Source organism: Tasmannia lanceolata, unplaced genomic scaffold, assembly GCF_043159265.1.
Source record: "Tasmannia lanceolata isolate RefF3 unplaced genomic scaffold, GAP_Taslan_0.1 ptg000025l, whole genome shotgun sequence".
Taxonomy (NCBI): Eukaryota; Viridiplantae; Streptophyta; class Magnoliopsida; order Canellales; family Winteraceae; genus Tasmannia; species Tasmannia lanceolata.
The window spans coordinates 12,496,277-12,519,649 of NW_027518702.1; the positions used below are offsets into that span (position 1 = coordinate 12,496,277).

A 23,373-nucleotide genomic window follows, 5' to 3' on the forward strand; every position below is an offset into this window, starting at 1 on the left:
CCTCACATGCGACCTACTCGGCAAACACGTAGCACATGTGGCCCCACTTCTTGGGTTGACCAAGGAGGTTTGAACTCGAGACCTTTGACTCTGAAATCATGTACTAATGTCTCCAAAAGCTTAAGCTAATGGAGAAAGACAGTATTTAATCTTTTATACTTTAACAGTATGAGTGGGACCTACCATTTTACAACTCATGTTTTGATATGGTAGGCCCGACTATCCCCACACAAAAACATGAATATGGTGGGGCCCATGATTTTCCATTATGTTTTGACCGGTGGATCCCGCCAACTTCAGGTGGGCCCCACCATTTTACCTCATATTTTGATGGGTTGGGCCCCACATTCTCCACCCAACCCCATGCATGAGAATAACCAATAGCTAGGCATCAGCTACATGTAAACCCCTCTGTTGGGATGGAAAAAACCTTCGCTGTTGTTTTGTTGATATAGGCATCAGCTACAACTATTTCAATCCATTCAAGATACCGAGTATATATATTGACCAAACATATGACATTACTTAAAAGGAGAAACACAGAAGAGTTAGTTTGAGAAAACAGTATCAATGGCTTCAACCCAACCAAAACTAGTAGTAGTTGCAGAAGAGGAAGAAGAAGCATTTCAACCAGTGAGCCCGGCGACAGAATACGTAAACAGTTCTGTCCTCTCCCTAAGCATTCTTGGGGTCTTCGAATCTGAGATCCCAATTGATGATTTTCCAGCTGTGACAGCGCTCAGGAACAAGTTCTTACCTATCAACATTCGCTTCTCATCCATTCTAGTTAAAGGACACAATGGTGCACAACAATGGAAAAGAGTCAAAATTGAACTCGAAGATCACATTAAAGTCCCAATTTTCCCCAAAGGCTTATCGCCCGATCAATATGATGAATACTTGCATGAATACTTAGCAACGATCGCCATGGACCGGCTTCCACAGAGTAGGCCTCTTTGGGAATTCCACATGATAATGTACCCAACAAGCAATGCAGCTGGGACTATAGTATTTAAGCTGCACCATGCACTAGGGGATGGATTTTCACTCATGGGTGCTTTGTTTTCTTGTCTTACAAGAGCTGATGATCCATCTCTTCCTCTCACTTTTCCTTCTTCCAAATCATCGACATCACAGAGAGGGACAAGAATTTTCAAGAATTTATATAAAAAAATTTCTGGGTGTTGGAACACAACTTATGATTTTACTTGGAGTGTATTGCGGAGCACAATTGTAGAAGATGATCTGAGTGCAATCAGATCGGGAATGCCCGGAGTAGAGTTTCAACCAATTTCAATCTCTACCGTCACATTCTCTCTCAACCGTATCCGGCAAGTCAAGTCCAAGGTTGGAGGAGTAAGTTTTCTTTACAAACGTTCTCTTTTTTGTTTTTTAACAATCTAATTTCAGTCATATCAATCCAAAATATGATTCAAAAATTCCTCATGGTAAGCTATACATATTGTTGAGAAAATCCGTTTGGCAACTCTGATCTCATGCACGGATAAACAGAAAAGTAGAAAATAAATACAAAGCATAAGATGAACACCGAGATTTTACATGGTTCGGTCCTCTTTCGTCTCAACCAAGATCTTACATAAGAGAAATATGGAGAAATAACCAGAAAATGCCAAGGAGAAAACTCTCTCTCTCTCTCTCTCTCTCTCTCTCTCTCTCTCTCTCTCTCTCTCTCTCCTCTTTGCAGCTGCCACACTGCGGTGGTGGGAAACAAGGCTACTTTCCGAATACACTCGCGTGCGCACGCACACACATATGATGAAATGAAATATGTGTAGCTGCACAGATAAGCTATTTGTGCATGGCTGCACAAACCATAGTGGGGGGCCACATTTTTTGGGGGATCCAAAGCATTCATTTGGAACGCCCTTCCATGGATAGAATGTGTACAAAAAATCACTCCTTTAGGATCATCCTAACACTGCCATTTGTGGAGGGAAAAAATGGGCAGAAACAATGTCTGTCCATTTCCCCTCCAATTTTGATTGGGTTAGGAAGATCCTATAGGGCTGATTTTTGGTGATTTTTGGTGCACACCCTATCCATGGAAATGCCTTCCAAATGAATGCTTTGGATCCCCCAAAAAATATGGCCCCAACTATGGTTTGTGCAGCCATGCAGAGATAGCTTATATGTGCAGCTGCACATACTCTCTCTCTCTCTCTCTCTCTCTCTCTCTCTCTCTCTCTATATATATATATATATATATATATATATATATATATATATATATAGCTGTTTGTTGTGCAAGATGTTTAATATCTCTCTCTCTCTATATATATATATATATATATATATATATATATAGCTGTTTGTTATGCAAGATGTTTAATAGCTATAAAGATATTTACCTGTATAAGATATTTAATTTTTATAACAGAAATTCAAAATCATAAAATATTAGTAGCTACAAAGAAATTCATATTTATAAGATATTTAATAGCTATAGGGAAATTTATACAATATAGATTGCTATTTGCAGTAAAAATATTGTTCTAAAAATGGATGAAGAAAACATGTTAGTGAAGATGATTGTTACAGAGGAATCAGTGAATGCTAATTTCTACAATGGTTTTTCTAATGCAGACTGTCAATGATGTAATCACTGGGGTAACATTTTATGGAATCCAACTATACATGCAAAGGATGAATCAGATTTCAAGAGGAAAGCGTCTAACATCACTGGTACTGTTAAATACAAGAATGCTAAATGGGTATCAAAATGTCCAAGATATGTTAACTGCAAATTCATGGGGTAATCATTTTACCTTTCTGCAAGTGTCAATCCCTTCATGTAGTGATGTAGAAAAAGAAAATCCTTTAGCCTTTGTCTTCAGAGCAAAGAAAATGGTAAGGAGAAAGAAAAATTCAATGGTCGTGTATCTCACTGGCAAACTACTCCAATTGATGTGGAAGATCAGAGGGAGAGAGGTATGTAGGCTATTTAATTACTTGTAATCCCTAAAAATCATGAAAACTCTTGAGTTTTTCATTATATTATTATTATTGGTGTGTGTGTGTGTTTTTTTTTTTGGGGGGGGGAGGAATTTGTACCTAAATTCATGGTCTATAATAGGGCTGCAACAGGGTCGGGTTTTTCAAAACCCTAGCCCAAACTTGGATCATTTTATCTCGGCCCTGACGCTGAGTCAGAGCCGGAAAACCTCAGCCCATTACCAGCCCTACAGGGTATTGTGCTGGCCCTTGCCCCACCCTGATTGGCCCTGATTGGGCAGGGCCAAGCTGGCCCGGCCCTAATTGACCCTAGTGCAAATACCTGTTAAGAGTGCCAAAAATAAAGCAACCACTTATCATATGGAACAAAATGATCAATAAACAGAGAAAGGGAACAAAATAAGACAATATGAATTTAACAACATGCGGGCAACAGAGACAATTAATAATAATAATCTAAAGAAACATCAATCCAAGATAATAGAAAACATTAGCAAAAGAAACATGCACAGATGGTTCGATTCTATAATAGAAAACTCAGGGTAGGACCGGGTCAGGGTACCCGAGGCATTAACCCAAAACCCGCCCGACCTGAGTCAGGGTAAAAAAAAAAAGAACCCTGACCCACCCTCAGGGTTAGAAAATCCAGCCCTGATCACCCTGTTCGGGCTCAGGGCGGGTCAGGGCTGACAGGGCCAAACTTGCACCCCTAGTCTATAAAATATATTGTATTAAACAATTGAAAACCATGATTTAGCCAATAAGTTGAAAATTCTAAGAAAAAAAAGATATTTCCAATAAGTCCCTAAATACCACTCGAATTAATATTATACTTTAAAGATTATTATTATTATTATTTTACAAAAAGCCCGTAAGTAACTCTAGAAGCTAAATATATTTCTAAAAATTATTTTCCTATTTGATGAAATTTGTAATTTTTTCAAAAATGAAAAACATTTACGACTGAATTTTTTGGGCAAAATATCATAATTTTTAGAACTGATTAAACGGTGCTTTTTTTTAAAAATAAAATTCGGTTTTGAACTTGGACACAGTTTGGAAACATTTTTTAAATAGTTAAAGTTTGTGGGCCTTTCATAATTTGGGATTTGCCAAGCAATTTCCCGGAAAGCCATTTCCCGGCCGACGTTTGCAAAAGAGAACAACCACCTCATATTAATTAAAAGAATAAGACAAAAACTGTTAAAAAGTAAGCATGTGTGGGTGTCTCCCATTAAAAAGTCAGCCTGAAATGGCTTTTCGGGAAATTGCCTAGCAATAGTGCCCCCCTTTAGCCTTTTTCTACAGGAGCTCCTGTGAGTTTAGAATTCCTCTGATTATATTTGGAGTATTATATAATCCTTGAATTTCTAATTGGGAATAGAAAGACATGTCATTATCAGCTCAAAACAATACTGAAATTTATGACTGTAATTTTATTTTTGTTGTGTATACTTGAAATTTAGTGTAATTAAGTCGCTCCTAATAACAATTTTCATAATTAGATAAAGAAAAAAAGAATTCTTTGTCAATGCAGGCAGCTTCTCGATATGTACATTCAACCATAAAAAATTCCAGTACTGCCATCTCGAATTTGATTGGTCCAGTGGAGAAAATGGCAATGGAAGACCATCCAATAAAGAATTTCTACTTCTCGGTTGCGGGCGTACCTCAAGTAATTTGAATTTCAGTTACATCTATCCTTTGATATATTTTTATGAAATTTTTGGAAATAATGAAAATATTTTTCTTCTAAATTATATCTATTTTTGAACTTTTCCAAAATATTCTATCCATAATAGAGAAACAAGTCCTCAAGTGAAGAGAGAGGAAAACTACAGTTAGCCAAGTGGTTCTTATTGGCACTCTCCAATGGAAAAAAAAAGAAAAGCCTTTATCTACCAACAAAATGAAGATAATGGTGTTATTATCCTTAGTTTTTATAATTTTAATATAATTTTTCTAGGAGAAACACTTTGATGTACTTATATTTATTTCTAACTCTTTCATCTTGATTTGCAGAGTCTATCTCTAACTATGGTGAGTTACATAGGAAATTTGACTGTGGCGGTGACAGTAGAAAAAGGATTTATAGCCTCCCAAGTGCTCATCTCCTGCATGAAAGAAGCCTTTGAGAAGATATATGAAGAGGCTTGTGGAAAGACTGAGATGGAATTTAGTTGAAATCTCACACTTGAGCTAAATTCCTCAGCTATCATACAATAACTTATGTCATGTACCCGAATCCTAAAGGATCAAAACAACCTAAATAAATTGTCATGAAAGGGGGACAAGCAATATATTAGGAATATTCTCCAATCATGCTTTTTTAGTCTGTTTTATTTCCTATCTTCAGTATTGCTCTTTTCTTCACACATTTGTACTTGTCTTTCTTTTTATGTATGTTAAGATATTTAGTTCATTGTGTAAGTTGATCATGCATAGTTTTGTACATCATGTGTCTAACCATGCTGGTTTGAAAGCTTACCTTCAGTTTTTTAATTTTATTTATCTTTTTCCTCTTACTGGTTCCAAGGAGAAGCTAGAATAACAATAATGGGATTTGCTAGGCAATTTTGTGGGAAGCCATTTTGTGGCTCACTTATGCAGGAGAGAACAGCCACCTCCCCAAAAAAAAAAAACACAGATTTGCTAGGCAGATTTTTCAACCTAATCCTAGTATTTAAAAATTTCCAGGTGTTGTAATGTATCATTCCTTATTTACATTTTTTAGGACTTTGTCTCCCTTTTCTTAATATTGTAAGGGATTTGGTGGTGTCGGGCATTGAAATTAATTAATACTTGAATTAATGGGGAGGAGAGATGACATGCAGTCCACTCCTTTAATGTTCTTCATATTTTATAAAGAATCTAATAATAGGGCGAACCCTAATTAAGAAGAGGGCTCCTTGGAAAAGCCTATATTCTCTAAGTAATCTAATAATATATGTGTGGTCAAATCATTGTTTTTTGAAGGTAAGCTTTATTAGTTGGAAATGCTAATCATGCATGGACCATTGTTTATAAGAGAGAGAGAGAGAGACTAATAATGCATGGTCCAAACATGTTTAGTAGGTGAGAGATTGGGCCCACAATATGGGTGAGAGAGAGAGAGACAGAGAGTAATTCCTTATTTTAGAAAAGTACAGGCATATAATTCAAACCTGAAGAAAAAGGTTTTGGAAGTTTCAGTTGTTTGATACTAGTGGGACCCATCTTCTTCCCGCACTGATTTTCCTTGTGCCTAGAGGGACTCTCTCTCTCTCTCTCACTTCCTTGTGTCTAAAGGGTCTCTCTCTCTCAAGGAAATTAAGGAAAATGGTATTGTATTCTAATGAAAATTTAAGCTTGTTTTGGTTACATTGCAATATAAATGAATCCTATACATCTAAAACAGTAATTTAGGAATTTGCTAGGGACCATGACAAAAGGCATTCCGCGGGCCGGCTGCTGCATGAGAGAGCAGCCACATAGACTCACTTTTCAACAGATTTTTAGTAAATTTACTAAAAATATAAAGAAACTACTAAAACACTTATAACTTCTCATTTGGCTTTAGTTTCTTAAAACGACTTCTTAAAAAAGACTCAAAGGGCTCAAAATATGCCATATAGAAACTTAATATAAATACTAAACTAAACTTTTATTTGTGATGACATAGGGTATCCCCACCCCAATTCTTAGGGCGGGACTATTCCCTATGGATGCACGCAATCGCCCGTAAACCAAAATACTAAACTAAACCAAATATTAAGATTTGGCTATCTTCCCAACATTTTTCTATGATAATTCAGTCTAGAGCAATGAAGTAGATCTTATCCTTGTAGTGCTCGTCGAGACAATTCCAACAACATATAATAAGCCCCAATTTGTTTAAATCAAAAGCTATAATCCTTCGAAGTTTTAACCCTCTAAATAGTTTTCTTTTGATTTTGGCCATTTAGAAACCCTCTGAATAATTTTCTTTTGATTTTGGCCATTTAGAAACTCCATAGCAATCTGTTTTACATCACTTTATCGAACCGTTCATAATGGTCACCAACGAAATGAATGGTCAAGATCATGCTAATGACACATGAAATGCCTAATGAGAATGTCTCGTCGAGATGGTAGGTTTCATGGGGTAATTGTACTCACTCGAAAGCACCCGTGGCACCAAGTCCTCGTGAAATCAGAGTCTTAGCCAAACTCACTCAATGCACACATGAAAGGGGCCACAAGGCACACAAGAACACAAGGTTTAACATGGTTCGGCTAACTCTTGCCTGCGTCCATGGGCTAAACTATTATTGCTTGCTATCTCCATATGCCCTTTTTGGCTATTGCCAAGGGAGGTGTAACAATGAGGCTGTAGAGTTTTACCCAATTTGATTGTTGGCCTGGTGTTTTATTTTTAACAACACAGCTCGAAGACATGGTTCAACTGAAGAGGCAATGGTTAAGCCTAGTGCAGTTGTAATCATGGTTTTAAATTTCGACCGAAATCCGAAATTACCGACGGTCATTTATTTTGAAATTTCGGTGGAAATTTCCGTTTTTCCAAAATTTGACCCAAAAAATCTTTTTTTTTAATGTTAATTTAATATTTCCCCGAAATTTTGGCCGAAATTACCGAAATTTAATACTTAATAAAATATTAGTTTCGGGTTTGGTACCAGATTTCGACCGAAATTTCCGAATTTCGGTCGAAATTTCCGTTTTTCCGAAATTTAACCCAAAAAATCTTTTTTTTTTAATATTAATTTAATATTTCCTTGAAATTTTGGCCGAAATTTAATATTGAATAAAATATTAGTTTCGGGTTTGGTACCAGATTTCGACTGAAATTTCAAATTCTCGGTCGAAATTTCGAAATTTCAAGGTCCGAAACCGGTACCGAAACTGAAATTTTAAACCTTGGTTGTATCATAAAGATTTATGGGGTTTTGAGTGCACCATAGTGCGTTGTGACAATTCCCATGAGAAATGGAAAGAAGACAGTTTGGAGGCCTTCGTGGGAACAAGTTCAATCGCTCTAAACCGCCCCTTAGACTATCATTGTGATCATTTCCATTTTCCAATTGAATTGATTGAAGTATTTGATTTGTTTCTTGAAATGTGATTTTTGGAAGAATTCTCACTTGAGGCACAGATGCAGAAATGAATACAAGAAGCACACATAATATTGCCCCAAATGAAATGGCAATATGATTTATAAAATAGCCAATTTAACAGGCTTATGTTTTTTAACAATGAGTTATATATCATTTACATAATTCTATAACAGAAGACAACCACCACCGAATGCATGTGGGTTTGTACAAATGATGAAGATCTTGGCTTTGCCTGAGATGAAATAGCTTGATATCGCGTCGAACTGCAGTCATCAGAATCCTGCACCTGCTCTCGCCTAATGAATTGATACATTGATACAGGTTTTTACAGCCTTTACAAATATAATGAATTGCTCGTTGGCACGAGATCTTTTGGATGGATATAGGTAAGAGCAAAGAACTCAGAGAGAATCTCTGAACACTGATTCCATTGAAATCAGGCTTGATCAATGAGTAAGAAAAATAACGGAGGATTAAATAAGAAAATGGGGTTATTTATTCAAGTGTAATGGGCTTTGAGCTTCTGCAAGAAGGCCAATGTTTCCGTATAGGATGGATCCGTGTGGCTGACGGGCTTGCACGAATTGATATGATCCGTAGCATCTAATACCTGCATCACATCAACAAACAAGGCAATATTAACTGCTTTGGCAATACAGTGAATCCGCGATGGATATATTTACAAGTGAATTTGAGATTACAATCAATGTATGCATAGATTTTTTACAAGAAAAAAATCTCATTAGCTCTGTCCTTTCTGTAGGTTAAGATATCATTCTTGTGCAATGTTAGTTATAGTATATGATCCAGAGCAAATCATTATTCCCACAACTGACCGGAAACTGGTATTGAAGACCTTAAATTAAGGGCATGGTTGGCAACCATGAAAAACCATTTCATAGGAATATTTGTGGAGCCAGTTGTGAGAGATGGACGGGAGAGGGAGAGCCTTGGAGAGGCTGGGTGTGAGGGGAGCATGAAAAGACCCTAAAAAACAGGAAGAAAAACCCAAAATTTATGCAGCCTAGTATTTTCACTGTTCCTCATGCTTTCCACTCTCATGTCCCTCCCTCTCCATCCATCTCTCATAATTGGGCCAACGAATTTTCCATGGAGTAATTTTTCATGGTTGCCAAACATGCCCCGAGTCTAAAGTCCAACAGAGAAAAGTCAAGCAGCAGAATCTGACTAGCAACAAATTTTTTAAAAGGAGATAGAACAGATCAGGGATTTGCAGATGCGATTCGAGTGCTATAAGTGGAGCGACAAGTGGCACATTGACCTCTCTTAGCCTGGCCTTGTCTTATTTTTCGGTTTTCTGGGTATTCTATTTTGATACATGCACAAAACTCATCGCTTTGTCCCTTTTCATCTTTCACTAGAATTGGTACGAGCCAATGGGAGATGTCCCATGTGCTTCTGCTAATAGGACTGGTAAGGCAGCCTCAAATAAACCTATAAACCTAATTGTTCAGATTGTGGAGCTAGAAAGTTGAGGATAGGGAATCAGAAAGAAAATGGACAGTAACTCTATGGTAATTTGAGTAGAGATAAATCTCACTTCCACAGATGATAAAACATAGCAAATTAAGCACCGTCAGATCCAACCAACCAAAGATTGAGCAGCAAAGTATTATTGCAAAATATTTTGAGACAAAATTTGGGCTCGGTGAAGCTACACATGAATATTCTAAAAAACAAGTGACTAATGCTTTTAAGAAAGAATCATCTCTTACCTGCTCAGAACGGTCTTCGTTAACAAATCATCCTAATATGAGTCTTAACATTTCAAATAAATTAATAAATTATAGTATGTAACTTAGCAGTTCTTTGTTTTAAATTCCAGAAAACAGAATACGTTTTTTCTGCTCTTTCGCACGATAACAATGAAATTTTATTGAGAAGAGACAAGGTCGGAGCCAAGATGACCCCATAACTGGGATACAACACACTAAATCAAAAAAGAACTTGCAGCAGAAAAACTAGGAAGACAATGGGGCCTGCCAGGCCATTAAGAGCCAAATTTACCTAGTAAACGGGCAGGCAAGGGCTCGGGCCTATTAATCTTCTGACACAACTAATGCGAAAAGCTGGCTAGTTGCCATACCTAAGAAGAAGTCATAACACAGTCCTTTATACTAATGGGAACACATCTCCTTTGGAACAAATCTCCTTTCCAAAGCTCCCGCCTATCAACTCTTCTAAGTTCTCTTGCCAATAGATAGGCTATGTCATTTGCAATCCTTGGAAAATGTTCAGCTCTCTACTTAGGTTAATGATTTCTAGCAAAATAGTCACCATCTTCCACGGTCTCGGGCTATACTTCTTTGCCCATGCAATCGCATTGAATCACCTTCCACAGCCAAATTGCTCGTAAAGTTTTTGTTCAATATTTGAAGACCGGCAAGATGAGACCATTCCTTCGTCGCATTAGTCTTTCATACTAATAGGACCAGAAACCACCATCAACTCCCCCAGGGGGTTTGTCAATGCTCCTCTAACATCAGCCTGGCCCACATTTCCTTGAGAGCTTGTGAAACACATCTCCAATGCATAAAGCCCCCAAATTCCATCCTCTTCACCCCACTTTATGATGGATAATTTGGCATAAAAAATTAGCAATTCAATAGGTTTTCTATCCCATCAGAGATTTGTTTGTTTCTTTCATGCCAAATATCCCACATCATGAGTCTTCAGGCATTTTGACCATCCTATGAAGAGCGTTAGTACTAGATCAAGAAGGGTCCCAATACCAAAACTGCTAAAAATGTCTGTCCATGTCTTGTGAGCCAAATTGCAACGAATAAATAGCTGGCTTGAGGATTTCTCCAACTTAAGACACTTTTACCTGCTATCCGAAATTCCATTTTCCTTGGCATCCCACAAGTATCAAGCTTGCTTCAATTTCTGTCCAACAACAAGCCTCTACTGGTGGTCGTATTGGTCCTCCCCAAACCCAATTAGATGCTGAAGCTGGTTTGTCAATTGCTACAAGAGAAGCAAAGAAAGATCTAACCCAAAATTGACCTCAAGGATCATGTATCCAAATTCTCTTGTTAATTTCATGAGGGCACAAAAAACCTTCTAGAAATCTAGCAAGGATATGGCAATCGGACTCGTCTTGTTTGAACTTTGAACCCCTTCTCTATAGTAGAATCCCTTAAAACACAAGTTTCTTCAGGTCATTAGCCTATACAATCTCCAATTTGCATGATAAAGTGGTGATTCCTCTACCAACAAATCCTCCAAGAGCCTTAAAACCATATCTTCCACCAACGGACACTTGTCGGTCAAGGTCGACATGTGTCGACTTCTGTGGGGACTGAAATCCAAAATTTGATTCTTTGCATTGCACTAACAAAATAAATAAAAAAATCATAAATCCAAAAAATATTAATGTCCATTCCATTAATAAAGATGAGGAAGTCGAAAATTAAAAGAAATGTTGCGATCATAAGCTTTCAAACATGTAAAATATCTATGTTTAGAATGAATCTTACTGTTCTAAAGATGTGCAACATCACATATAACTATATGTTTGATCTTGTTAAACCATTATAAATTGCCTTGCCTATGTGATGATTTCTACGTGTATTTGTGCTTATTCTGGCATTTCTGGAAGTTTCATCTTAAATTCTCATCGTTTTCATGAACTTCTATAAACTTCCATGATTTCTACAAGATTTATATGGATTTCCACAAACTATTACGAAATACTTCCACTTCCATGGGGACTGTGGTCTGGATCGAAACCAAAAGTTTGATCCCCAGCCGTCCAACAATCCTTAACCTAAACCCAAGAAAATGCCATGCATGAAATGCACAACTCAGGCGCTTAGCTGCTGCATTAAGAGCAAGTTATATAGAGTATATCCAACAAAACCTTAAGTCAGCACATGGAATTTTGCAATTTCAGTCAAAAACTTCAAGCAAATAATAATATGACAATGAAACTTACAACAAGTTCACCAAATCCAGGATAAGCTGATTCAATTGGTACAATTTCCGCTCGGAAAGCCCATCCTCCGTAACCTTCAACTATTGGAGTAACCATGGTCTGTTTTAACAGAGTCTATTAGCATTGCCAAGCTACTCATTACTGGATATTGAAATGTATATAGATATCCTGGTTGCAGATTGTGTTTACCTCACTAAAACTGAGAACCTCAAGTAACCTTTTATTGTGTAGGTGACGAACGAAGTCATTAAGCTCTACTAATCTTGGAGATCCACTTCTCAGCTCCCCTATCTACAAGACCGTATAGAGTAATCAGAAAGCACTATTGTTTAAGTAAAAAAGATAACGCCTTTTCCAACAGCTTAAGCTTTTGGAGTAATTGGTTGTTTCACATGGTATCGGAGCAAAGGTCCTGAGTCCAAACCTCCTTGATATTAAAAATCAACATGCAATGGTAAATCCCAAAAAGAGGGGCCACATGTGCCACATGTAGGCCAACCCTAAAAAGAGGGGACACAAGTGAGGGGGAGTGTTTAAGTATAAAAGATTAAATAACGACTTCTCCAACAGCTTAAGCTTTTGGAGTAATTGGTTGTTTCACAACTATCATTGTATAATACAGGACGGATCCAATCATCTACTGATAGAAAATTCAAGCGCTTGTAGAGATGTGCAAAACAAGAAACTCAGTTTTAAAATGTACTAACAGAGGGAGCTGGACGAAACACAAGGCCCATGCGCCAAGGCATGTCTGCAAGTTTGCTGCCGAAATGTGGACAGCTATAGAAAACCTGAAAACATATGAAATATTGCCAGTAAGGAGATGAAATTATGAAAAATGATAAAGTTTCAGAATGGAGAGCTTATCAGCGTATTAGATGGAAGACCACGTACAATTCCTCTGGTGTTATTAAAGAGCTCATCAAAATTATCTGTCTTTGCTTGATGCAACATTTGCTTAACAACCAGGCCTCCCATACTGCAACCAAGAACCATTGGTAACATAAAAATTGGTAATAGGGGACCATTCAAATAAAGAAAAAAAAACAGACAAATGTGGAAACAGGGGAAGTTTCTGAGGAAGTTCGTTAAATAAATTAACCTGTAAAGGCGATAATAACATCACATAGAAAAGAAGAAAAGTTCAAAAGACTTGTTTCAACATCCTTTATGTGGAATAATATATTACGAATTTACAACCTTGAGAATTGTGTCCCTCCCTATGTTGCATGGATTCTTTGCCACCCTATGCCGAATCCGTGTCGACACGTCTCCGCACCCGAATCCGACTTGGATTCGCGTGGGACACACCCGGATTCTTGTCGTAGGCGTGTCCCGAACGAATCCTCTTTTTTCAGGCGAATCTGACTCATTTTTATCACTTTTAAAATGAGAATCCTATATATTTTCCCTTTAAGTGCGTTTTCTTCATAACTTTTTTTATTGGAAAGCACAAGCCATACTCTTTTAATAAATACCCTAGCGCCTCGACCCCCTTCCTCCTTCGACTCTCATAATAAAAACTCTAACGCCTCGACCCTCCACCCTGAAAATATTCATGAATATATATAAATACATATATCTATATAGATGTAAATTTATTATTTTTAATTTTAAAATTTTATTTTATTTAGAAATTACCGAATCCGAATCCTAATTTTTGGGGTTTGCCAAATCAGACACCTCGAATCCGTGTCGGATCCCGACACTAGAATCCAAATCCATGCAACATAGGTCCCTCCTGGTGACCAAGGTTTTAAATCTCGGTTTCGGTCATCAGCGAAACCAAAACGTTTCGGTTTCGGTACGAAATTTCGGACGAAATCTTGTAAAATCAGAGAAGCGAAATTTAGGAACATTTCGGCCAAAATTTTGTACTTTTCCGAAACTTTGTGCATTTCGTTTCGTTTTCTGCCGAAACTGAAATATTTCGTCCGAAACGAAACGAAACGTTTCGGCCGAAATTTAAAACCATGCTGGTGACCTTTTGAATCCCAGTAACCGAAAAGTTATCAAGCTCTGCTGATGCCTTCATGCATAATATATGATTGTATGGATTTAATGAAAGAGAAAAATAAATGACATAGAAAAATGCAATGCAAAGGAAGACAATCAACGAGGGAGAAAATCAAACATCTCCAAAGATGATCTATCGACTTGTACATCAAAAAAAAGAAAAAGAAAAGAGATGATCTATCGACCCCCACATGTGCTAAGTGGTTCGCCTCTCCATTAGTGGACCTCCGAAATTGTCATATAATCTTCCTCAAAAGAAGGGGTTGGAGTGAAAAAAATGAGGTCCAGGTTGCATTCTTTGCAAATAAAAAGTGGCAAAGACGTAATATGCAGGGTGGTGCTGGCCAATACAAACCCTTGATAATCCGGTCATTTTTGTAGGGCCAATTTTTGCAGTTTGTATCATATCAGACCCCTAAAATCCAATACAAATTAGTCGATACATATGTACCAGCCAATATTTTAAATCACGAGTCTCACAACTTAGGTCGCTGCAATAATCTTATAAAGACGACATAAACAACTGATGGGAAAAAAATCCTAATCTGCACAACACCTTCCTTCTTTGGTATAAGTGAGGTAAGTATTGTTAGCCTCTTTGTTTATGCACCTCTGTCATGGAACTCCTCTATCACCCTCACCAGATTGGGTTTCAAGAAACTCCAATTATCTTGATTAAATGCCACAAAAAACCAGACCAGGCACTTTGTTTTATTCCATACTGAAATATTTCTCGAATCAACCCAAGACACCCAATCTGAAGAGAATGACACAATAAGCCGTCAAGGCCGTTTCTTTTTCTTTTTTTTGGAATGATGAAGAATTTTCTTTAAGAAATGGAGAAGGAATCCCTACGACCGAGATGGTCAATATAGAAATGGAAAGCAAACTAAAATGAAAACAAAGAAACATGACAGAGTACCCCGCCAAGAGGGACAAGCAAAGGACATAGGAAAATCTCGAGGAGGAAGACACTCAAACATCTGAAAACTCTCCTTCGATACTGTAGACACCCCATTTTGACCGGACCCAAGTTCGCTATGCTTGGGAGAAACCCCATCCGATCATTTCCGCCATGTTTCGCATTTTTCCGTGAGAGGTTGAGAGAGATTATTCATAAGAATCCAAGCGAGGGAGAATTTGGACCCGTTTGGTGGGCCCGCATTGAACATTTGTTTAAAATTCGAATCAACCGAGGGCCCACATTGTGGGGCCCACGTTGTGGGGCCTCAGTAGGGCCTCTTGTGAGGCCTCTTATGAAGAACAATAATGATGGATTCTCCACTAAAGAAACATGATGGGCCCTCCACTAAGAACAATAATGATGGATTCTCCACTAAGAAACATGATGGGCCCTCCACTAAGAAGAATGATGATGGATTCTCCACTAAAGAAACATGATGGGCCCTCCACTAAGAACAATAATGATGGATTCTCCACTAAGAAACATGATGGGCCCTCCACTAAGAAGAATGATGATGGATTCTCCACTAAGAAACATGATGGGCCCTCCACTAAGAAGAATGATGATGGATTCTCCACTAAGAAACATGATGGGCCCTCCACTAAGAAGAATGATGATGGATTCTCCACTAAGAGGGACAACATGATGAGCTCTCCACCAACACATCTCTCTCTCTCTCTTTCTCTCCCTATATATATCTTCCTTCCCATCCATAAAAGAGAGGAGAAAAAGGAGAGATTTATCTTCCATTATCTTTTTCTCTTCCATTATCTCTTCCAATCACTCCCTCCAATCCCTTTCCCTATATTCTTCTTCCATTATCTCTCCCAATCACCTCCCAATCCTTCCCTCTAAGAGAAAGTGAAAGACGGCGGAACGGATCGGCGGCAACATTTTTTTTTGGGGGGTTTTCTTTGCTAATTGAAAGGGTAAGACAAAGCGTATATCCGAGGATTACTTACCCTAGAGACAAGGAGAGCTAGCAAGGTTGGTATTCCAAAACCCTCTTTCATATATCTTAAACTAGAAGCATGCTAGGATAGAATTTGTGATTTATTTTTATTTTTTCTTATTGTTATTCAAAATATGTTTTTTTCAATCTCTGAGTGTTTTGCACATTAAGAAGTGTAGAAATCTGGAATTTCAAAGAATTTTGACTTCATTTTGACCGTAATTTGACCTTTTGAACTTTACCCTCAAAGGGGTAAAATTCTAAAGATTGAATTTAAGAAGATGTCAACATAGATCCAAAATCAATGAAAATTTAAACATAACATAATTGTAAGATTTTGAATTAGTACGAATTTCTTTATGAATTCTTGATTTGATTTAAAGGGTTTAAAAATTCATTTAACTCTAGGGGTATTTTTGGAAAAAACCAATTTTCAAAAACTCTATAATGTTTTCAAAAGTGAAATTTGGATGAGATGCAAATTAAATCTAATCTAATCTCCCGTGAATTTTTCAAGATTTTTGGTTGCTGTTGGATATTTGTTTATGATTTTTTACGTAAAATCATGCATGCTGTATTAAATCTGATAAAAATAGTAAATTGCAATGAAAACTTCTGAAAATATTTGTTTGATAATTACTACTGGAATTACATGTTTTCATAAAGTTTAAACTGATTTGGATTTGATTTACTATGTGTTTCTTTGTTAATTCATAATCTGGATGGATATTTGTAAAATCGTAAATTAATAGTAAATCATTTTTAAAATTTATGAAACTTTTACAGTAATCCTTTCTTATTGTAATACACATACTATAGAAATTTCATATTGTTTTGAATTGATTTGCTATACGTTACTGTGTTAATTCACAATCTGGACAGAAACTTTCAACATTGAAAAACTAATAGCAAACCACATTTAAAATCTATGAAATTTTTATTATAATCTTATATAATTAAGGAGAAGTTACTGTAAAAATTTCATCTTGTTCTGAAAAGATTTGTTATATGTTGATGTGTAAATCTACAATCTGAATTGAAACCTTTTAAAATCCTTGAGTAAATTGAATTAAAATCAAATTGTTTTAAAAATTTCCAGATCATAATATTTCATCACATATTCAATCATTAAATTATCAAAATAGAAACCTTAGGAATCACTGATTTCCTTTGTAAAATCCTGATGCTGTGATTAGTTTGTATGTTTTATTTTCTCATCACATTTACTCAAACTTAATCTAACAAAACCTGAAGGCATCATAGATTGCGCGAACTTATTGCACACACTTACATCACTTTCATCTAAACCCCTGCATCTCACATGCACACACATCCTATTTTAGGAACCCGGAGTGTTATCTAGCATGGTTGACTGGGATTTCATCACCTGGTGCCTCTGTGCTAGAGAAGCATTCCACCCTTAGCCTAGTACCTTTATGGTACGTAAACGGATCTCTTGTTCACGTACTGATACGCCGGACACTGGTACAGTATATCGAACATGGATTCGCGCTAAGGGAACTCTTGGCCTTACCCCTAGATTAACCCACACATGCATATAGTATACGAACACATGTGCATCACGTGTGTGAGCCTAGTTTAGGATATCCTACCCATTTGTGTCTAGATTAGGCCGTAGTCCATCTTCCAATGGCTACGATCGGTCCTAGGTACACAAACAAAGTCATGAGTCGAGATCCTCTCTCCACTCCGCTAGATTATGGTTAGGGTTGATGCCTTCAGGTAACACTGATAAAATGTGCGAAGATTAAAAAACTTTTCCTTTGGGGTTAGGATGTAAATCCCATTCATTTCCAAAGATCTCATAGGATTAGTCATTCATGATCCATCCGTTGAAAGCAATCTTATGCTATCTCATCTCATCTTGATCACAGATTTTCAATCTTATATTATCTGATTTGACTCGTGTTTTCATCTCTTTTAGAGAGTCTTTGACTCATTTATCCTTTAGTTGGTGTTAGTGGAGTCTTTGACTCGTGTTTCTTTTCCTTTAGAGAGTCTTTGACTCATATATCCTTTAGTTGGTGTTAGTAGAGTCTTTGACTCGTGTTTTCATCTCTTTTAGAGAGTCTTTGACTCATTTATCCTTTAGTTGGTGTTAGTAGAGTCTTTGACTCATGTTTCTTTTCCTTTAGAGAGTCTTTGACTCATTTAGCCTTTAGTTGGTGTTAGTAGAGTCTTTGACTCGTGTTTCTTTTCCTTTAGAGAGTCTTTGACTCATATATCCTTTAGTTGGTGTTAGTGGAGTCTTTGACTCGTATTTTCATCTCTTTTAGAGAGTCTTTGACTCATTTATCCTTTAGTTGGTATTAGTGGAGTCTTTGACTCGTATTTCTTTTCCTTTAGAGAGTCTTTGACTCATATATCCTTTAGTTGGTGTTAGTGGAGTCTTTGACTCGTATTTTCATCTCTTTTAGAGAGTCTTTGACTCATTTATCCTTTAGTTGGTGTTAGTGGAGTCTTTGACTCGTATTTCTTTTCCTTTAGAGAGTCTTTGACTCATATATCCTTTAGTTGGTGTTAGTGGAGTCTTTGACTCGTGTTTTTCATCTCTTTTAGAGAGTCTTTACTCATTAATCCTTTAGTTAATGTTAGTGGAGTCTTTGACTCGTGTTTCTTTTCTTTTAGAGAGTCTTTGACTCATTTATCTTTTAGTTGGTGTCATTGGAGTCTTTGACTCGTGTTTCCGTTTTTAGAGAGTCTTTGACTCATCTGTTTCATTTGCAGTATTATTAGAGAGTCTTTGACTTCGTTATCTCATTTCAGTGTTATCAGTTGCTCTTATTAGAGAGTCTTTGACTCGTTTATCCTTTAGTCGCTTTTATTATAGAGTCTTTGACTCATTTATTCTCCAGTTACTGTCATTAGAGAGCCTTTGACTCATTTGCTCTTATAATAGTATTATTAGAGCATAGTTGATTTGCCGTAAGTGTTTGATAGGTAGAGAGTTCGTTTCGAACTACGTTGGCTTGATCCTCTTCCACGAGGTACGTAGTGCAGCTTGGGATCCACATCCCAAGTCCAGCCAAACCTTTAAAAATAAAAATTTTAAATCTTTCAAAGTTACAAAAATATTCAAACCATTTTCAAAAAGATCTTCCTCTAGAGTTAGGAGTATGTCCTAGCTGTTTAGGTTGTGTTCTAGAGTTAGGAGTTTGTCTTGATTTGTATTGATATGGTATGTCCTGTCGTGTGAGTGTCCCTAGAGTTAGGAGGCCTCGAGTCGATCGGTTAGACATTTAGTCGAACCGATGGCTAGACTAGGCATATAGTCAGCCCGTGGTTTTCATTAGGTTGCACAGCCTAGTTACACATAGGATTGTAGGAACCACCTGCATTAGCCTAAGGCTAATCAACTTGCATTAGTTAGGGCATATAGGGTGTCCTAAAATCCACAATTCACTGGAATTTTAATAATCATACAAGAAGCTTTAATAACTGGTTCGGTCTTTTAGATCGAGTCTAGGATAGAGGGCTAGATGTCTTAGGCATCATAATTTAGAATAGGGCATCGAACTACGTGGGCTCCGATTCTTCCCGAGGCCGGGATACGTAGCGCAGCTAGGATGGATGGCCATTCTGGTCCGAGTCCAGTCCTGCATTAGAGTTAGGACTTGTCTTGTCCCGTCATACATAGCATAGATTTGTGTCTCATGTTTTGATATGTTTTTTTACTTTCTTGTACTGATACTATACCTTTGGTTGTAGCTTGCATGTGCGTGTCCACCAGAAACTTAGACACCCATTAGGCATGTCACTCATAACCTAGCTTTGCTTAGGTGACACATTTTTCATTTCATTTTACGTGTTTATTTCTCCATTCTCAGGAAATGCATGCTTAGGTAGACGATTCCTGAGGATTGTTCCCATTTCACATGATTTTTACTCAAACTTCTTTGGAATTAATGAAAATGGCATAAGAGACCAAGTGCTTGCACTCGGGCGAATTGGGGGTGCTCTCAGACCTTCCCCATTCGTAACCAGGCACGAACCCATATATATTTCTGGTTATCCATTGCACAGAGGATTTGATTTTAGGGTTCCATGGCCTATCCATGGATGGCGACTCTGAGTTCTTTTTAGGTACATCTCGGTTTCGAGCCCTGGCTCCTGATCAGGATGTATCTCATTCGTTTTGTATCGCCACTCGTGCTATGCTGTGAGGGTGGCATCCGTTTCGAGAGTTCCTTGGCAGAGCTCTCCTTCACATTGTGGAGATCTTAGAGGATTGCTGTGGGGACCTCGCGTCCCTCGCCGCACTCGTCCTCAGGATCGGGGTCCACAGGCTGGCGACTCTGCTGGGGAGTTCTTGAAGCATTGCCTAACTCTTTAAAAATGCCATTTTTATTAACTTTGGAGAAATTTGAGCTAAAATCATTTTAAATGGGAACTCTATCGTTAGAATCCAGGGGCACCAGGTAGGTGCGTAATTAAAACAAAGGATTCACACACTGCACATCATGCATTGTCATTTTTTTTATTTTTTATTTTTTTTTTTAATTTATTTTTCATTGTTTTTCATTATTGGCTCCATGGGATAGATTCAATGCGTGCCTGACTGGGATGTTATTACATCCTGATGGTACTGTTGAATCTATTTCCAAGCTATGCGCCAGCGCTGCAGCATATTAAGTATGTTTCATACGCATAGTACCCATTAGATTGAGTCCGGAGCCCTACTTTGTTTTATATATATTATATATATACTTACTGACCTAGTGAAGCCCAACTAGGGAGTACCCGTGTGTATATTGCATTCATATAGGGTCGAACATCTGTTGCTTACACATGTGGAGCCTAGAGGAGCTTTGCCCCATTTGTAGACTAGGGTAGCTCATTTTTACATTGCTACAACACTGTCCTAGTACACTCACCAGTCTGTCTTGAGTCGAGACTTCCTTGACTCCGTTAGATTAGAATTAGGGCTGGTGCCCCTGGTTAGGATTTGTGTGTATGTGTATTTACTTATATATACTGATTATGTATATTATGGTTCTCCTCTTAGTCAGAGATTCCTTATTCCTTTCAGTCGGTTATATCCATTCCGAATTTAGATCTAGATCTAGTCAGTGGATTTTGACCGTCATTACCTTGGCCGAGTTTAGCCCTTGATCTGTTGATTATAGGGTTTGACCCATTGTTGTATATTCTCACCTTTGGTTAGTCCATCTGTTGATCACCCTTCTCTAGTAACCGTTATTCATACCTTTCGATTGAGCTAGGGTGATCCCTTGTATAGTCGTTATGCTGCCGGATTTTATCCAGAACATTTTGAGCATGACGGCTACTCTTTAGAGTCAGTTTACTTAGTCTGGACCTTGACCTCCTCGTATAGCCGTTATGCTGCTGGATTTTATCCAAAAGTATGTTAAGCATGATTGCTATCCTTTGGAGTCAGTCTGCCTTGTCTTGATTCTCATGTATACATCATTTAGTAGGATTAGATCCTTATTTGTCAACCTGTTTGTCTTGAGATCTGGCCGATAGCTCGTTTGCTGTCCTTATGACCATGGTCTATCATTTCATCTCATATTGATCGTACAGTTGTTGATATCCATCATTCAGATTTTAGATCTGGTCTTTGACCCTACTTTTGTCATTCTTATGGCCATGGTCTATTATCTGAGCCATTGATTTTTTGATCCATGTTTACCTATCATATATCTTTTACCCTTGGATCATATCGAAATCATTAATGGAAAAGTTTGATCTTACCTGTATTCTTTGAGTGCATGATCATTGCTGAGATCGAAATTTATTTTGATTATGGATGTTTATCGTTCCTGACTCTTTCATTCCCAAAAAGAAGAGCAGTTATACTCAAATGAGACTTCAAGGTGTGGATTGAGAATTCATTGAAACCCTGTTGATGTAGGTCATAATATCACTGTCTATTTCGCTTTGACATTCATAGACAATATTTCTTTGATTTTTAGAATAAAATACCCTTTGGTGTATTTCAAGATTACTCTTTTCTCTGTTTGTTCAGAATCTTTATCCCATGACTATTGATCTAGTGTGTGTGCTTCCAAGTCAAGAGTCTATGTTTAGCGAAAGACCATTTTTTCTAAAGACTGACTATTTCTAATCATACTTGATCCAGGCAGTCTATTGTTTTACCCACATTGTCAACATAAGCCTTTTGTTGCCTTTTCTGTGATTTCTACTCCGGGATTGAACTTTATAGTTATCATTATCATGAGGAAAGGTGTATCACCTATAAGCTTTCAGTGTCAGTTCACTACCTTTGAAGAAGTGTCCTGTATCTTTAGATTTGTCTTTCATTGAGTGTACATCAACTTTCTTCTCTCTAAGTTGAAAAAGTTCAGTTACGTAGATGTTAAAAAAAAAAAAAATGAAGTCATGTCTGTCAATCTTTCTTATACAGAGTCAGTATTCTGTTTTCTATCAGAACTGTTGAAGAGCCCATTGAGGTGTGTCAAAAATCATCAATGTACTTACAGTCTTCAATTCAATAAAATTGTTGATTTCGTATCTTTGATACTCTATGATTCACTCTTAGATCTAATGTTTAAACAACTAAAGACCCCCTTCTCGGATGAGAATGCAGACGAAATTCACCTCGAGATCTGAAAGATGGTCGAACGAGAGGAAGAGCGTCGAGCATAGCCACTTAAAGAAGAAATCAAATCCATTGATAGTGGTATCGAAATCCGAAACTCGGGATGGATGGATTGGAAAAACTTTATCTCCTAAGGAGCGCAAAGAATTGATAAACCTGTTTAGAGGGGTTTGAGGTAGTTTTGCTTGATCCTATAAGGATAAACCAGGGGAATGCCCTGTCGTTGATCAAAGCAAGACTTCATCTGCTTTAGACATCCAGTTGAGGAATAAAATTTTAAAGAGATAAGCGTCAGGCATCCTGTGGAGCTGATGAGATATTGAGAGAAGATTTTCAGACAGAGTTGTGGAATCTTGAGCATAAATTCAAGATCTTTGAGACGGGAGTGGAGCACAGTGGTTGAAGTTTTGCCAGAAAACCACCAGACTCCTCAAAAAAAAAAATTTCAAAGGCTTTGAACCTTAAACAAAAGGGCTTGTACATCAAATACATCAGGAGGCCATCCTTGATCGTTTGAGCTTTTATAGCCAAAATCCTAATGTTTTAAAATCCATTTGTAAACCCTTTGGGCCAAAAGCAAAATTAAAACAACTTCTTTTCAAACACATTATAAACCCGGGGCATTTATGCACCCGAACTACGTCGGACCTGATCCCCACCTCTTCAGGGGTACGTAGGCAACTTGATTAATTCAAGTTCGGTCAAACCTTGGGATAAAATCCCCTTTGAAAATTTTGAAGCTAAATGCTAAACCATTCTTTGAAAAATCCCAAAGCGAACTACGCGGATCTGATCCTCCATCTTTGGGGTATG

The 23,373-nt window shown here is 37.5% G+C and overlaps 2 protein-coding genes across 4 annotated transcripts in view; one reads left to right on the forward strand and one right to left on the reverse strand.

The window, feature by feature from the left end:
* LOC143857715 (alpha/beta-Hydrolases superfamily protein) overlaps positions 1 to 23,373 on the reverse strand; it is a 68,572-nt gene that overhangs the window by 24,939 nt on the left and 20,260 nt on the right. The window contains exons 6-10 of one of the 2 annotated variants that reach the window (XM_077368165.1): positions 12,919 to 13,003; positions 12,732 to 12,815; positions 12,214 to 12,315; positions 12,025 to 12,123; positions 8,150 to 8,676 (exon numbers count right to left, since the gene is read on the reverse strand). In XM_077368165.1, coding sequence (XP_077224280.1) covers positions 8,566 to 8,676; positions 12,025 to 12,123; positions 12,214 to 12,315; positions 12,732 to 12,815; positions 12,919 to 13,003 — 481 coding nt within the window. In that variant the 3' untranslated portion in view covers positions 8,150 to 8,565. Of the gene's footprint in view, positions 1 to 8,149; positions 8,677 to 12,024; positions 12,124 to 12,213; positions 12,316 to 12,731; positions 12,816 to 12,918; positions 13,004 to 23,373 lie in introns of those variants that run through there. The other variant, XM_077368166.1, reaches the window with a different exon arrangement.
* On the forward strand, positions 406 to 5,395 carry LOC143858302 (wax ester synthase/diacylglycerol acyltransferase 4-like). 2 transcript variants are annotated; one of them, XM_077368954.1, is made up of 4 exons: positions 406 to 1,356; positions 2,605 to 2,949; positions 4,511 to 4,648; positions 4,996 to 5,395. In XM_077368954.1, the coding sequence occupies exons 1-4, from the start codon at positions 571 to 573 to the stop codon at positions 5,155 to 5,157; spliced, it is 1,431 nt and encodes a 476-aa protein (XP_077225069.1). In that variant the 5' UTR covers positions 406 to 570; the 3' UTR covers positions 5,158 to 5,395. The 2 variants fall into 2 exon arrangements, with proteins under 2 accessions (XP_077225069.1, XP_077225070.1); XM_077368955.1 differs by lacking the exon at positions 4,511 to 4,648.

Excerpts from the sequence above, each read along its gene's own strand:
- LOC143858302 (XM_077368954.1), top strand. The coding sequence starts at position 571 with ATGGCTTCAACCCAACCAAAACTAGTAGTAGTTGCAGAAGAGGAAGAA. Across the intron at positions 1,357-2,604 it reads TCAAGTCCAAGGTTGGAGGA|ACTGTCAATGATGTAATCAC; the intron begins GTAAGTTTTCTT and ends TTTCTAATGCAG. Across the intron at positions 4,649-4,995 it reads CGGTTGCGGGCGTACCTCAA|AGTCTATCTCTAACTATGGT; the intron begins GTAATTTGAATT and ends CTTGATTTGCAG.